We start from the raw sequence: 17,071 nt of genomic DNA, 5'->3' as shown, positions 1-17,071 counted from the left end.
AAGGGTGTGTGAGTGTGGGGGTGGTTGACTGTGTGCGTGTGTGCGTGTGAGCGTATGAGTGCATGTGTCTCGACGGCAGCAGGGAGCTCTAGTTTCCTAGGTAACCAAAAGAGGCTGATTCTTTCTGCTTATTGAGCTTTTTTGGATGCTTGTGCGGATACTTCAACACTCTGTTCCTTCTACTGTAAGGACATTCAGCCCTACCAAAGCGGCTCACCAATTCAAGATGTATGCTCGTACGCCACAACAAATTAAACACAACAACTGTGCTGCAGGACTGAATAGGAGGACGCGACTCTCGCTCACTTGGTCGCACACGTGGGCGTCAGCTGCGACTGATCTGAAAAGAGGGCTGCGCTCGTGCTGCAGAACTACAGCGGTTCTGACCACTGAACAATCGTGATTAGATAATTGATTAATTCGGGGGCGGCGTTACTTGCACACACACTCACTTATGTTTTGTGCAGACATTTGTGACGTGTCACTGTGACCTGATGTGACTTAATGGCCATAACCGATCAACAGACCTTCTCACCGTCTTTCGTTACGGTAATCGGGAATAAATGCGGTAAAGTGCAGGGAAGCGCATTTAGAAAACGAATAAATAAATATATAAATTATAATGGATAATATAATATAATATAATAATAATATAATAATGGATCGATAATTTTCTTAGTATAAATTAGTGTTGTAGGCTTAACCACACGTTTTGGAAACCAGATAGTATTGTATTCGCTTCGATGCCCGATCTAATATTCTATTTTGTCTATAGGCAGGCATCCTGTACGATTCATTTTGAATGGGAGTCTTAGTATGTGCCTAATACATCATTTGATTACATGTTACATGTTACCTTTGGTATTTTATTGAGAACGACATCATCGTCGAGTAGGCCTACTACATTCTAAGCAAACGGCCATTCATGTTTTTACCATGTGCAGCACCGTTACCTCCTGCAGCTGTCCGGTCACTCCAGCAGAACGAACTAAAGCAAAAAAGAAATGCACCCTGTATAACGAGCGTGACGGCGCAGGCGCGCGCTCGCTGCGGCGCGCGAGCACAGCTGTCAGCACCAAGGACAGACGCTGCGCCGCGAGCGTCGCATCAGTGTAATCACTTCACCGAGGAGCAGAGCGCGCAGCCCACGGATGTCGGTGACAGCGATACAAACACACACTCACACTGGACAGACGACCGGCGAACTGCTTCAATATTCTCTAAATCAACGCCGCGGACTAGCGTTAGTTATTTACGTTCTGGATTAGACAATGAAGCTAGTTTTTTGAACGAGTTTTATCGCCATATGCGGCAATTGACGACAACTGATAACGGGAATTCCGACGCATTGCACGTTAAGATTTATAGCGCCAATTCCAGCAGGCGCGTGACTCACGCCGTACGGTTACCGGGCGGGTGAACCCCGTGATTCCCACCACGAGCCGGTGCTGGTCAAGCCGACCCGCCAACCGGGAGAAGAGCGAGCGGGAAACGCCGTGTTTGTTTGGCTGTTGTTGGTCGGTGGCGCGAGGAGCAATGCGTGTGTTTCTGCTGGGGGTGCTCCTCTCGTGCTCCTGCGCGCGGGCCGGCTGCGAGCCGAAGATAGTGAACATCGGGGCCGTCCTGAGCCAGAAGAGGTACGAGCAGGTCTTCAAAGATGCCGTGACCCAGGCCAACCAGATATACGGCCGGGACAAATTCAAGCTCACCGCCATCTCCGTAACGCATAAACCCAACGCCATCCAGATGGCCCTCTCCGTCTGCGAAGATCTCATCTCCAGCCAGGTACACTTTGGATGATCGCCTTCTTCATGCATGCACCAGGCCGGTCCTGTCCCTACCATTTACCATTTACCCCCACCTAATACCCCACCTCTACCTCCACCCATGCTTCGATTCAGAACAAGATGTTTTAGACGGCTTTAGTCAACGGGGTGTCCTCTCTTCCCTAGCCCAGCCATGATTCATTATGCCTTAATTTCCCCCGTTAAGATCGGTTCAATGGACAGTGGCACCCGGCGAGCAATAGGTCGCTTCAGGACAATATTGGACGACTATGTAATTTGTTGACAGCAGGGTCGCCAATGATGAACGGTTATCAATCACTGTCTGTAGTCTACGGTCATATATCATCTGGTTTATTATCCGGTCACTCAATGCCATTGATGTGGTGCATTTTTGCATTCTCTTATTTTTAATATACAACTGACAAATATATTTACGTTTTTAAATGCTTTTAACACACAAACCATCTGATGTAAAAGTAGTTTGTGTGTGTGTGTGTGTGTGTGTGTGTGTGTGTGTGTGTGCGTGTGCGTGTGCGTGTGCGCATGTGTGTGTAAGTTCTGTGTTTGTTGGTAGTTTTAACACACAAACCTCATTTTATTCATACCCGTAAAGATTCATAATTGCAATTCCTATTCAGAATGCTGAATTCAGGTTAAGCAGTTCCTTAATCCTGCAGATGGTTTCAGGACAGCATATAGGTATCGGGGAGCAATGCCCATGTGATGTTTGCACCTGTCTCCAGAAATAGGCTTACATCTGAGGTCAAAACCGTGTCCATGAGCTACTTATCCACTGAGCTGAAACGGACACACGGGCCGGAGATGAACCAAGCGTCATTCATAATGTTCTGCATAGCCAGGCTGTTCTACTTTCTGCTGTACACACACAGATACTGCATTGAAAATCCTGTCCCAAGTAGGCTGGCCTCATTAGACTGAACACACAACATCAACACGTATCACTAAAAGCTGCTGCGTCCCCGCACTTTGTTTTGATCCAATTGTGTTTGGATTGAGTCTGATGGTTCTCATGAATTTCTTTCCTTTGCTGTAGAGACAAACGCATGAGAACCATGAGACTACATTCAAACACCATTTAATAAAAAAAAAGAGGGGCAAGCAAGAACTGCTAATTGCACCTGTGAACTAACACCAATGAAAAAGAGATTTGAAACGATGACACACTGGTGGTAACATCTTTATGGGTGTTGAAGTGTTTTTTTAAGTGGTAGAGCAGGACTTCGACAAATTAGCCAATGGTTAGGGGGAATCAAACCATTCTAAGGAATGTATGCACTCACCGTGTTTTAATAACATAGAAACGTGGATAAGGCTTCCTCCATGTAGGTGACACATCGTAGCTCAGAAGAGAGGCAGGTTGCACATCGACTCTAGGTATTCATCCATTATGTATATTTATAACATTATGTCCAACAAGCCCTGGCCCCATCCTCTCATGTGCCATCATGTGTTATAAAGGAAAATCCAAAATGGCTTTTAACAAAGCTACGTCGTCACAGATCGCTCACGCACACAAAAGTCTCTCTCGATGTCTCTCTCATTCTTTGTTTCGTTATCCGTCTATTTATTGTGTTGCTGCCTCTTTTCTTTCTCTCTGTCTATTCCTTATTTCTCTCCCATTCTACCTTTTATTTCTTTGTCTCTCTCTCTTTCTCTCTCTCTCTCTCTCTCTCTCTCTCTCTCTCTCTCTCTTTTGGCTCTCTATCTCTTTGTCTCTCGCCTCTCTCACTCTTTCTTTTAGTATCTGTCTACTTTCATTCCATCTCTGCATCCTTTCTCCTTAATTTTCTTTTCTTTCTCTCTGTCTCTCTCTCGCTCTCTTTCTGCATGTTTCTGTTTCCCTGTTTATTGCTTGTTCTCTCTCAACATCTCTCTCTCTCCCTTTCTTTCTCCATCTATTTCTGCAGATTTTCTCCCTCTTCCTCTGTCTCTCTCGCTCTCTCTCTCTCTCTCTCTCGCTCTCTCTCTCTCTCACTCTCTCTCTCGCTCTCTCTCTCTCTCGCTCTCTCTCTCTCGTTTACCCTCACTTCTCCCACATGCATCATACATGCCGACAGCGATTGCACTCAACACATGCATGTACTCACACACATTAGCTGTGTTATTCAACGTGCTCCCTGCTACGCTGCTTTCATGGACACCTATGTTGGCTCCGCTTCTAGGCGTAATCCATGTCCCTAATAGAGCCTGCGAGCATTATACGCACTGCAGCACAACGTTATCGTATGCTTGTTAAATGCATTCGCATGCAACTCTCGAGATTACAACTAACAATGGTTGTATACTCTTTACGCTGGTTCTCGTGTTTATGGTAACAAAATGGTCTGTGTTCAATTATCCATATGGCCATACTATACATTTAGTCATTGAGCAGACGTTTTTATCCAAAGCAACATACAGTGAATTCAGATATGTGTTTTTTAGAAGCAGGTCTGGGGTAAGGGCATCTTGCTGCATACTGGTTAGACATGCAGAAATTGGCGGTTGATCCCAGTGCTTTTGGGCTTGGGAGTCGAATGACCTGGCCTAAAGCCGCTCCCTCTCACCTCTGCCCTATCGTCATTGCTCAAACAGTGGTGGTTACCATAGCCCACTTCATAGTGGGCTTTAGTGGGTTACTTTCAACTGCCGTATTTGTCAGGATGTTTTAAAAATAGAACATCCTTAAACAAGATGGTGACAGTATCTCCGGGGGATAATGCCCAGTACCTTTTGAATGCTAGTCGAACAAACCATAGCCTCAATCTCCTGACTCAGTGCAGCTTGTAAAGCCCCCTCAACAACAGCTATGGTCACCTTCATATTCGGCTCAGTGGGCTCACTTGGGGTGTTCGAACCCAGTGGCTTTTTGGGCTTGATATTCAGGATATCCCCATAGCCACTAGGCTGCTCTGGCCACGTTACCATCCAACGGTTTAATGGAGGGCGCGGTGCTCTGCTGATGGAGGAGGAGCCCGGTGGCGCAGATGGTGGAGAAGAGATGCCTGGAAGCCATGGTTGCTTGGACGAGGACCCCCATTCAAGACCCCGCCATACGGGATCTGCTGCTCCCCTCCAACCACCCCCAGAATCATCCCCGCCGTGCCAGCACTTTGGCCCTCGTTCCGGGGCCGCGGAGACACACCTCTCCAGGCACTTTCTGAATGAAAAGGAATCGGTGCCATCTTGTTTTGAGTCTGAGTGAGAGTCTTGCTGTTTATCTCATGCTGACTGCATGATTTGTACGGAAATCAGACCGGAGAAAAAAATGGAGTCCAGCTGGAGTGAAGAGAAAATGTCCACCTTTTATTTTCTTCTTGATCTTCTTTTGTGAGGTATCCATGTTGAAGATGAATAGCTTTATTGAAACAATCAATCGTATGTGTTTAGATACTACGTCATACTGCATTATTACATGACTGTAATAAAACATTTTTGGTTTATTTGAAATTATTTGCCAGAGGTACCATTATCTTGTTATCTAACAGCTGAATAAAATGTGACACAAAATGAACATGGCATATAATAAAATAGGTTAGGAGCGGAAAAGGTCATGATTAAGCAATGACTATATGCTGACAGTGCTGCATAGCAGACTGCTGTGCTTGCATTATGTTGAGTGTCTATACACAGTGTCTATACAGTGTCTGTATACAACATCTATTTATATACATATATATCATTTCTTCTCATGCCCAAGGGGTGATCTCATTAGGCATTTACTGTTGTGACATTTTGACAGCAGACTCAGCAGGAAAACTGAAGTCTTTAACATCAACAGCCAAGCAGACAACCAGCAGGAACAAAAAGCAAATAGGAATAGATTTTCCGCAGTGACTTACAGGGAATTCAGATACATGTCATTAGGGAACAGGTAGAGGCTGGGCATCTTGTTCCTGGATGCCTACAGGTAAAACGTTTTTGGGGATGACAATCATTCTGATTTGTGCTGAACGATTTTCTCGTTCTGATTCCAATGGCGATCCCATTGCACTCTGTATTCATTTTATTTATTTATTTTAGGTTGTGCTGCACAGGAATTTTGATTTATTACCATTTCCATTTTATACCTTGGTGGTTCTCAGCCTCAGGTTGCAAATATCATTGCATTATTTATTGTTGCCCCCAAGGCGAGTGTGTAGCAACCCTCAAACCCAAGGTCATTCATAGTGCTTTAAAAAGGAAGACATCTTGTTAAAAACTTTAATCAACAGTCATTTAAAGACAATGAAAACTGAAACAAAGAAGGAATCACGTCTCACTGGCAGTTAAAAGAAACACATACTAGCCGACAATCACACAGACACAATGACTAGCTGTCTTTCTGTGGGACCCTAGTAAATGTATTGATACGTTGGAACGTCCTCCCTGACTGGCCTCTTTTAAAACAGACAAACTCTAGACACTTTATTTAATGACATTTTTATTTAGCCATCTAGCATTACCTGCTGTCTTCTTTATGTTGTATCATAATGCACTGCCAGATCACCTTGAGATTATCCCAATAGAAAGTGCGATATAAATCAAATGTATTGTTATTTATCATTATGCTTCTGACTGACCCCTTTTACTACTTACCTGTCTTACCTTGTAATTTATTGTTAGTTTCGAGCTGTTTGCGCAGCATTTTGACGCTCTATAAAAAAACGATTATCATTGATACTAACGGCCTCCCCTCTGTCCATGGCAGGTGTATGCCATCCTGGTGAGCCACCCGCCCCAGTCCAACGACCACCTGACGCCCACCCCCGTCTCCTACACTGCTGGCTTCTACCGCATCCCCGTGGTCGGCCTGACCACACGCATGTCCATCTACTCTGACAAGGTGAGCGGGCGAGAGACATAGAGTTATACTGCAGAGAACGAAAGAAAGAGGGAGAGAGAGAGAGAGAGAGAGAAAGAGAGAGAGAGAGACAGAGACAGAGAGAGAAACTCACCACAAACATCTCCATCTACTCTGACAAGGTGAGTGGCCAAGAGACAGAGATAAACTAGAGAGAGAGAGAGATACTGAAGAGAGAGAGAGAGAAAGAGAGAGAGACACTCACCACAGGCATGTCCATCTACTCTGACAAGGTGAGCGGTCGAGAAACATAGAGAGTGGACTTCTCAGAGAGAGAGATACAGAGGGTAGGATATTGAGTGAGAGAGATATGGAGAGTAGTAGTAGTAGTAGGATAGAGGACCCTAGGGAGAGTTTGAAAAGCTTCTAAGATTCATCATGCCATCACTTTTCATTAGGACAGGCCTGGTTAAATGGCTTTCCACCTGAAACATTCATAGCAATCATAAATTATAACTGAAAACCCCCTAATATATTTATTGCAAACAGCGCAGGAGCGTCTGTTTGGCTTTGGGTGAATGAACATTTAAACAACCTTTAAAAATTATAAAATGTAAGCCACTAAAGAAATCAAAATATCTCTTATGGAACTAAACTCTTTTTCTTTCCATGGACTAAAGCCATACAGACGAACCATCTGTTCAACCAAAATGCTCTGTTCCAGAAATATTCTAAGCACATAAAAAACATTTTGCATACAACACATTTGATTTTCCTTCTAGATCATCTATCTTCTTACATATCTCTATCTCTATCATATCTCTATACAAATAACTGTTGTACGTACTATTTTCAGCAACTACCATGGTTTGTGCTTAGATGAGAAGCATTTATTAAGATAAAATGTTTAGGTTTGACAAATGCCCAGCTGCATCTTCTTTGATAGTCAACACACCCACATGCCCATTTATATCTATATATACCTCTGGTAAGGTGCTTGGAGTGACATCACAAGGGGGCGGGCCACAGTTGACGCCAGAGAAAATGTTCAAACTCCCACCGCCATAACCACAAGCTGATCCACCTGGGCTTGATCCCTCGTTATTCCTGTCAAAAAAGCTGGAAAAGATAATGGCTTCACTGGTTGCTAATATAGGGAGCCAAAGCCTGATGTATAGTATGTGAAATCCAGCACACTATATGACAACCATTTAGTCATTTATCAAGGGCGATGTGAATTTTAGAAACATATCATAAAGGAGGAGGTAGGCATAAGGGAATCCTGATCAAGGATACCTACAGGTAGAGTGTGGACACAGGGTTTCAAATTCATAATGTTTTGCCTAGCAGACAAACACTAGAACATCATTCTTTCGGAAAATCATTATTTACCATTTAGTGAAACCAAACGTTTAAATCCAAAGCGTCGGTCATTAATGAGCAGGTCTGGGTTAGGTCATGGGGAATCTGTCCTATAACCTTTTCGAATCGAAGATGTCCCCAGAAAATCATTATTTACCTTGTTAGCAGAATATTTTATCCAAGGCAACTTTCAGTGAAGTCATTAACGAAAATCTTCCTCTAGGACGCGTACATATGGACTCCGGACATTGAGGATCAAACCCAACTATCCTCCCCAACCCTCCACTATTGAGCTCCTCCTCCTCCTCCTCCTCCTCCTCCTTCTCCTCCTTCTCCTCCTCCTCAACCTCCTCTACTCTGGCTTCCCCTGAGCATCATTCTCTGGATTGATCTCTCTTTACTCCTAAGAAATAATGTCAATGTAAAAAATGTCAACAGTCAAAGACTCATCTTTTCAGACAATTTTGGTTCTGTTTAGCCTGTTTAAGTGTCTTGGTGCGTATCAAACCCGTGCTACAGTTGTAAAGCACTCTGTGCTCTCCTGTCTGGTATCATCAGAGTTTCCTTCCTTCCTCCCTGACTCCAGAGCATCCACCTGTCCTTCCTTCGGACGGTGCCCCCGTACTCCCACCAGGCCCACGTGTGGTTCGACATGATGCGGGAGTTTCGCTGGAACCACATCATCCTCATCGTCAGCGACGACCACGAGGGAAGGGCCGCCCAGAAGAGACTGGAGACTCTTCTGGAGGAGAGAGAGACCAAGGTGAGGGTCTTGCAAAGGGGGGTCTGGCGGGGGTCTGAGTGCGCGCGTGCGAGTACGCCTAAAACCTGTACGTTTTCCTTTGACAACGGCGGCGCTCTATGTCTGTAACCGTTTTCCTTTTGCGTTGTGTGGCCACATCTCTTTCTCACCATTGTGTATACATTTGCTAACATTTCCCTAAAGACATCGACAGCGTCTAATGTGGTGTAATTCAGACAAGTCAGAGTTTGTACGTTGATTTCTACTCATCCTCACGTTGCTTTTTGCCATAGTCCAAATTATCCCGTGTCTATCCACGATGGGAGCCAAATAGCGGAACTTTAACGTGGGGTTCTGCAAACCGTCACCAACTATAGAAACGATTAAGTACCATTTGAGTGCAACTTTAGGTTAGACTGCTGACATTGGAAATCAAACCCAGTACGTTCCGTCTGGGAGGTGAACACCCTTTGAAACTATGGCCACAAGTAAGCTGTGGCCACAGTTGTACCCAGGACCTTTCATACCCTGCAGTCAAAACCCCACCATCCTGTGTAGACCACAGAGGGAGCGGGTGCTGTTTGCGTTTCCGGTTCTGCAGAGTTCATACTTAACGGATGGATGGATGGCTTTATTGTAGAGACAAAAAGCCCCGCACTCTCATGTCTTAAGCCATCTGGCTCATTAGGCAAGACGATGTGATGCACGTGCTATGCTTTTTAAAGACAACACCATAGAAGATAGAGGATGTTTTTTGGCTCTGGGCTGTGTATGTGGGTCAGTGGAGAGCGATATGCTATATTGAGCCTCAACAGATGACGATGATTATGATGATGATGATGAAGATGATGATGCGTTCTTGTTTTGGGGATGGGAGGAAGAGGGACTCAGATACCATTACTAGCATGAGTGTATCATGGGATGTGGATTTGGGCCGCTTGGCAGTTGCTTGCCTTTCGTCTCCCTCCCTTATGGGGCTTGTTGTGTAATTGTGTCTCAGAGTGGAATGAGTTCTGATTCGGAGCAGTAATTAAATCAGAAGCCCGGTTGAATTATTTAAAGTGGAACGCGCTCCGGGATCCACGGGGCGGCGGCGGCGGCAGCCCCCAGCAGCCCCGCTCGTGAATTCATCAGTGCCGCCATCGCTTGACCCCCACCCCCCCCCCCTCCTAACAGGCTTTTAAGGATAGCCAGATGTTTGGTCACGTAACACATCGCTCTTAATGACGGCAGCATGTTCCCGTTTGAGTGTCTCTGTCACTGCCGTTGTATTACACGGTTTACGGCCTCAGTAATTGGCCGGCTTGGAAAATGGTGCGTAGGTTTATGGATTCCACGATGCCATGATGCATAGGTTAATGGACTCCAGCAGGCGAGGACACCTGCGATATGCGACATGCAAATCCTGAATTGCGTTGGCTGCTGTTTTATGCTGGTGTGATTTGTGTTTGTTTGGTAGTTTTGGTGACACTGTTACATTCCCATGGAGGGAAGATTAAGGACTGTGTCTGAGGAGATTTGTGGTGTTTTTAACCTCAGGTTATATCAACTTCCTCAGTTACAAAATTACATCGCATTGCTACAGTTTTGAGTATGCACAATATACAATATATAGGACAATGATAATACACGTTTTGAGTTACCGTTACTATGGAAACATTGCCCTCAAGCAACAAGTTTTAAAATGCAGATTTAGGAATTATTTAGTTGAAGGTGAATTTTGCAATCGTTAATCTAGTTGGTAGGTTCATTGTTCGATTTAAGACGTAGGATTGTTCGGTGCTTCTTAAAACAGATTTTCTTTAGCAAGTAAGTCAGCAAGAAAAATCTTTTTCACCCAAGGCTGTTTTTAAGGCCATCTTATTGAAACCTACCTTTTGTGGCACTCTGCTGCCAATTAGAATAGAAAATAATGTGTATTTTAATGTTGAAAATAAACCTTGCCAGAATAACATTATCCCTTTCAATCCCATGGCAACCAAGTGCTGCAGTTACAATGTTCTCTTCCAAGGTCTTATTAACAAGAGGCAATGATTACCTATTACACTACACAACCAAAGCAGATGCTCTGCACGCATAGAGCGAGATTTGGAGCTGCAATATGTTAGCCAGTTCACATTGTCATGGTAATGACTCACAAGCGTTATGTTTAACGTCAGAAATTAAAAAACATAATGCGGCAAATATCATGACCTGATTATAGAAGACTCCTGGTTCAGACATCTTCCAGGCCATTGTTTTGTAGGCCACACTTTTAAGTGCAATAGTATTTTAAATAACATTTTGTTGTTTTCTGCAAAAAAAAGTATGATGCACTGTACGTGGATCAATGTCGGTTTTGGGGAGAGAGAGAGAGAGAGAGAGAGAGAGAGAGAGAGAGAGAGAGCGAGAGCGAGAGAGAGAGAGAGAGAGAGAGAGAGAGAGAGAGCGAGAGCGAGAGAGATTGTTGTGGTGTGCTCAGTCGAGGGTGTAGGAGCAGGAGAAATCTGTGAACCAAAAGGACTCTGTCTTCTGCTGTAAAATGGCTGCCTGTCTAAACAGCAGTATTCCCGTGTGTGTTCCAACAGAACATTCCGGAACAAACAAGAGTACAAAATGGTGACGGTTAACAAGGGCGAAACAATGTGTTTGATGTTTCTGGGTGGAAGTGCGAAAACGAGGACTTGTTTCAGAGATATATTTCCCTGATGGGTGTTTGCTGTGCTACATCTGTTTAAACAATGTTGTGATGTTGACAGCTGAAGGACCTTTAACGCTAAAGAGAGATGTTGGTTAGTTGGCAGGAAGCCATTGCCATCCTCGTCCTGTCTCTGGTTGCTCTTTGCGAACCCCACGTCTAAAGGTCCCGATTTGAAGCAGAAAAGTGGGAGATTTGTTGGAATGCTTTACTGCCCTTCCATTTTCAACTGTTTATAATATTTTTCTGTGTCTGCATATTTTCTCTGTGCACATTACTCATCAGAATAAAAAAAGGAACTATGAAAACCTCGACCAACTGTCCTATGACAACAAGCGAGGACCCAAGGTATATTTGCATGGTCAATGCACGCCGCCCACCAACTCTCCAAACGTAGCAACTAGAAAAAAAATCTTTCCAGCCACCAGCCGACCCAGAATTGCCCCCCACCCTTTCTCTCTCTTGGTAGCACGTGTTTTCTGATTTTGATTTTCTTTTACTTTCGAGGCATTTCCCTATTATTTCACCGAAGAATGACCTTTTTCTTGCCATGAGGAATAAAAAGTGAAAAAAAAAGAAAAAATACTAAAAACGAGTGAACAGCAGCCGCCCCCCCCCCCCCCCCTCCCCCTCTTTCCCCCCCCCCCCCCCTTTCCCCGTCCCGCTTTTATCATTTTTCATTTTCCAGGAAATGCATGTACACACGCACATACACACACACACAAACACACACAAGCACACACCGGAACGATGACCGTTCCTCGCTGAGCAGCCGATGGCGTGGAACAAGGCTGCTACTTCCTGTTTGACTTGTAGAGCTTCCTCCTAACACACACACACACACACAAACACACACACACACACACATACACACTTTTCGACTAAAGTTTTTATTTTTTTCGGGGGAGGGAAAAAAGTAACCCCCTCACCAGCCACCCCTGTCCTCCTCTCCCTCACCCCAACCCTTCACCTGTTTTTAGTTCCCGGTTGCATTGACCTTCGCCCTAACATGCACGTCTTCCCCCGGAGCCTTGACAATCCTCAGTTTGCATGCCACAAAAAAATGCTAGATGATTTTTTTCCCTCCAAGCTTTTTTTATTTTTATTTTTTTAGTTCCGTTCAGCCGATTCCCCCCGGATCGCATTTCTATTTCAAAACTTTTTTTCTTATATTTTTTTTAAACCACTACCATTAGGTAGCACTCTATCTCCGTATTTTTTTTTTTTGTTCTGAAAAAAATACCAAAACACCACCAACCGACGTGGCAGAGGGGCAGGTAAACCATCGAGGTGAGCATGGTGTCCTCCTTAGGGGAAAAGTAGCTGGCTTGACCTTTCTTGTGCCTCGATCGCAGGCAGAGAAAGTCCTCCAGTTCAGCCAGGAGACTAACTTAACGGCCCTGCTGCTGGAGGCCAAGGAGCTGGAGGCTCGCGTCATCATCCTCTCCGCCAGGTGACCACGCCCTCCCCCCCCCCCGCCATTTAGAGCCTCGCTCGTATGCGGGGAGTCGTATTTAAGAATTTATTTTATGAATATATGAATACATAATGAGATCTATCTGTGTTTATTCTGTAAAGCACTTTGAATTGCCTTTGCTTGCCTCAAAGGGCGCTCTATGAATAAAGTATGATTTGATTTGATGAAGCAGAACATCCGCCATTTTAGAAGGGCCCTTCTTTTGACATGACGAGTGGGAGGGTGGTCCAGCTGATGTACGGTGGATAGATCAGCCTGGCACAGTGAACAGTCCACTGGGTGGGCTGGTGGGTCTGATCTCTCTAATCCTGGTACTGGACACGCCCACTTATGATGTCACTACAGGGTAGTGGTTTATAATGGCTTATCAATTTAGTGGCAGAAATTAGGCATTTCTCTGTCCTTATATTTCCTCATCCAGAAGATCGGCCGTTTGTGCACATTCTTCATCTTCAATCAGAACATCCACCATTTTAAGACTTGAGGACGATCCCATTACTCTTCAGAGGCTAATTCAATTACCAAACATAGATCAAAGTTGGGTTGACAACAAGGTCCCATGATGATTAAAGATGAAAAGAACAACTAGCAAGCCACTGCTCTACAACTGACATGGCAGTTGGAACAAATGCAATACATATGTCTCCCCTGGTGTTAGCGTTGTCCTTCAAACGCTGTTCATCTCTTCAAAAATACTTTATAATCCTTACATTTTAAGGGAAAGGAGTTTAAAGAGTTCGCACAATTTAATTCTCATTAATGAGTGTGTTAGTCAAAATGCAGAAAATAAGTAAATAATCCTTTGAAAATCTCTTCAAAAAATGTTATTTGCCATTGGGCATCTTGCCTTCAAATGGCCTCGTTGGAGGGATTCATATTTCTCCCCGGCACCCAGAAGCTCGTTAACCATCGGGGACCCTTAAACCCTCTCAAATGATTGGCTGATTTAAAGGCCAGCTGCCAATGGTCAGACGCCGTCAGAGGCCCATGGGCACTGACCCTGATTCCTCTGGTCCAAAAGCCATCCCTACTTATCAGGGACATCCACTAGAATTCGTTCGCCGCTCTCGACTCACTATTTCTCCATAATTGTGTCTTTCCATGGTACTCCCGATATCAACCTAGCGTCACAAACAGTTTCAACAGTCCTAACTGCTATTTGTGTTTTTTATGTGTCCCGCGCGGTGTTGTGTGTGTCCGCAGTGAGGAGGACGCGGCGGCGGTCTACAAAGCCGCGCGTCTCCTCAACATGACGGGCTCCGGCTACGTTTGGCTGGTGGGCGAACGCGAGATGTCGGGTAAAGCCCTGAGCGAGGCGCCAGACGGTATGTTCCTACCCCCTGCCCCCCCAGGGGTGGAAAATAACGTAGTAAACAACGTAAACTGACTTAACGTTACTGGATTTTCAGTTGGTGGTGAACGCACCGCTGCCAAGTGGGATGAACCCCCGCGGGTGAAATGGTTAGCTTGCGTACATTAGCGGGCTAGCTACGAAGTGCTTGTTGTTTGTTAAGCGTTTAAACGTTTAAGCATCGTTTGTGTTTAAAGGTTTAAATGGGTCATTTTTGTATATCCTGGATGACTGTGTTTGGATTTCATCTATAATTCAATTTCATCCTTTTTTTTTGCAATTCTTTCACCATCTCACACAAAGAGACACACTCTCACACACACACACTTACACACACACACTTACATACACACGCACACACACACACACACAAAACACCCTTAGAGACACATACAAGCACTGACACTCATATATACATACATACAAGCACACAGAGACTCAAACACACACACACAGACACACATACAAACGCATACAAGCCCTCACACACACACACACGCACACACAGTGAGGGCTGCCAGTGCTGAGTGCATTGTGCCACTCTGCTATATTAATAGCCCGGTTCTCATGCATTATGAAGGGAGTTTTAAGACCCCCCTCTTGCCTCCCTGAGGTATATCTGAGTTAGAATGGTAAGCTACAACTTAATTATCAACCCCTGTCCCCGATGTCCACAGAGTTTGCACCCATGCCTGTCTCACGATGATGATGTCACTTTTATTTACTCACAACTGTCAGGCGTCTCGAACCCCACCTCCACCCATGGCACTAAAAACACACTCCTTAATGAAGTGTCTTCATCCAGTGTTCCACCGTTCTGCCGGAGCTGTCATATAGTCTCCTGAATTGTCCTGTACAGCCCTGAACAGCCCTGAACTGTCCTGTACAGCCCTGTAATGTCCTGTAATGTCCTGTCCTGTGTCCACCTCCCCTTCCTCTGTCAGGAGCCTGCGATAAACGGACCTTATTGCAATCAGAAAACTTAGCTGAAGTTGGATTACTATGTGTGGTCATGGCTTTCTATATTCCCAACGCGTGTGCTGTCCTAATAGTCCAGGCAGGGCAGTGTGTTTGTACTGCACTGTACCCCACCCACCCCTTGTTACGCCCCCCCGCTGTGTAAAAAAAACACACAATGCATTAAAAATGCATCGCTTGTGCTCATCCCTCATTCCCCTACCCTGCTCCATGATGTGAGCGGAAATTAATAAATTAATCCAACTTCAAGGGACGCTCTGCTCATGCTGGGCAAAAGGTCGCCATAGCAACATCAAGACATGATGCTCTTTACCGTCTTGCGCACGTTGCCTCACCTCAAAACCACGCCAGCGGGTCAAAGGTCAGCACAACCCCCCCCCCCCCCTCCCTATAAACTAGGCTGGCTCACATGATTGATGTTCGACCTTTTCCCATGGATGTCCTTTCAAGAGGCCCCTATAAGTTTTCATTTTTCGGTTTGATGTGCATTGCAAACAGGGATCCAATTGGTGCGTCGGTTGCACCACACGGTGGTGATTTAGTTTTTCTTCTTCTGTGGTAATCTTCCGGGTGGGGGCGGCGGGCTGGGTGGGAAACAGGTCTCATCGGCCTCCAGCTTATCAACGGGAAGAACGAGTCGGCACACATCAGCGACGCGGTGGCGGTGGTGGCCCAGTCCATCCAGGAACTGTTTGAGAAGGAGAACATCACAGAGCCCCCTAGAGGCTGCGTTGGGAACACCAACATCTGGAAGACGGGGCCGCTGTTTAAACGGTACCGTATCCTAATGTTTTATGGATGTTTTGTCACAGACATATTTTAAACCAACATCTGCCTGGGAGACACTTGGGAGAATGAACGTATGAATGATTTTTTTGCTTTTTACTTGATGAATTTGGGGTATTTTGCAACACTGATAAAAGTATTTTGAAATTCTAAATCTGCCTGGAGATGAGACATTTGAGACATTTCTCTTTATTTTCTTTATTTTCTTTATTTTGTCTTTTTTTTATTGCATAAAATCACCGCCCCTCACACAAAACCCGGGCATGTCACTTGTCCTACCTGTTTGCCTCGAATGATGCTCTGCGTTTCCCATGGCGACAGAGTACTGATGTCATCCAAGTACCCAGAAGGCCTCACAGGAAGAGTGGAGTTCAACGACGACGGCGACAGGAAATACGCTCACTACAGCATCCTGAACTACCAGAATCGCCGTCTCATTCAAGTCGGCATCTACAATGGAACGCAGGTCAGTTGACTCAAGAACACGACAGTATCATATGTAGGAAAACAATTTTCTGTATAAAAACAGGGAAATTGATGGCTCACGGGACTGTTTGAGATCAATGATAAGGGGGAAAAATATATATTGCTGATTGCAGAATTTAGGAAACTCATTATTAACACCAGATATAGCATTTGCTACACTGGCTATTCTAAAATATGGATTGCATAAGGTTAAAGTCAAACGTACAGTGTCCATTCAAAGGTGTTTTGTGTAGTATCTATGAGCATGCTAAATTATGATACATTTATTCATTAAATACTGAATACTCAAGTTATACTACATAGTCAAAATATCCTTTGATATTGAGTGTAACCCATTTAGAATCTGCACCTTTAGCTTTTCAAACGAAGAGTCAGCACTTTGACTGATGAGCTGTCTCCTCCTCCTCCTCCTCCTCCTCCTCCTCCTCTTGGCAGGTGGTGATGAACAACCAGAGAAAGATCATCTGGCCTGGAGGAGAGACAGAGAAACCCAGAGGCTTCCAGATGTCCACTCGTCTAAAGGTATAGAGGAGATCCATCCCTCCCAGTGGAGTGCTTTGGGCTCCATGGACTCCATGGGACCGGGTCGATTGATCCTCAACCTCCTTCATGGTTTGATTTCAATCGTTGCTCACAGGGCAG

At 44.9% G+C, this 17,071-nt stretch overlaps 1 protein-coding gene across 2 annotated transcripts in view; it reads left to right on the top strand.

The window, feature by feature from the left end:
- Positions 1–1,536: 1,536 nt before the first annotated feature.
- grin1a (glutamate receptor, ionotropic, N-methyl D-aspartate 1a) overlaps positions 1,537–17,071 on the top strand; it is a gene marked incomplete at both ends in the record, with an annotated part of 33,667 nt that continues 18,132 nt past the window's right edge. The window contains 9 exons of one of the 2 annotated variants that reach the window (XM_079755382.1): positions 1,537–1,785; positions 6,478–6,612; positions 8,519–8,695; positions 11,637–11,699; positions 12,707–12,804; positions 14,032–14,153; positions 15,757–15,931; positions 16,265–16,409; positions 16,865–16,951. In XM_079755382.1, the coding sequence (XP_079611508.1) occupies positions 1,537–1,785; positions 6,478–6,612; positions 8,519–8,695; positions 11,637–11,699; positions 12,707–12,804; positions 14,032–14,153; positions 15,757–15,931; positions 16,265–16,409; positions 16,865–16,951 (1,251 nt within the window). The remainder of the gene's footprint in view (positions 1,786–6,477; positions 6,613–8,518; positions 8,696–11,636; positions 11,700–12,706; positions 12,805–14,031; positions 14,154–15,756; positions 15,932–16,264; positions 16,410–16,864; positions 16,952–17,071) is intronic. The other variant, XM_079755381.1, reaches the window with a different exon arrangement.

Source organism: Pollachius pollachius (assembly GCF_949987615.1).
Source record: "Pollachius pollachius genome assembly, chromosome: 18".
NCBI lineage: Eukaryota > Metazoa > Chordata > Actinopteri > Gadiformes > Gadidae > Pollachius > Pollachius pollachius.
Note: the sequence above shows the minus strand (reverse complement) of the source record. Positions and strands in the feature narration are given on the sequence as shown.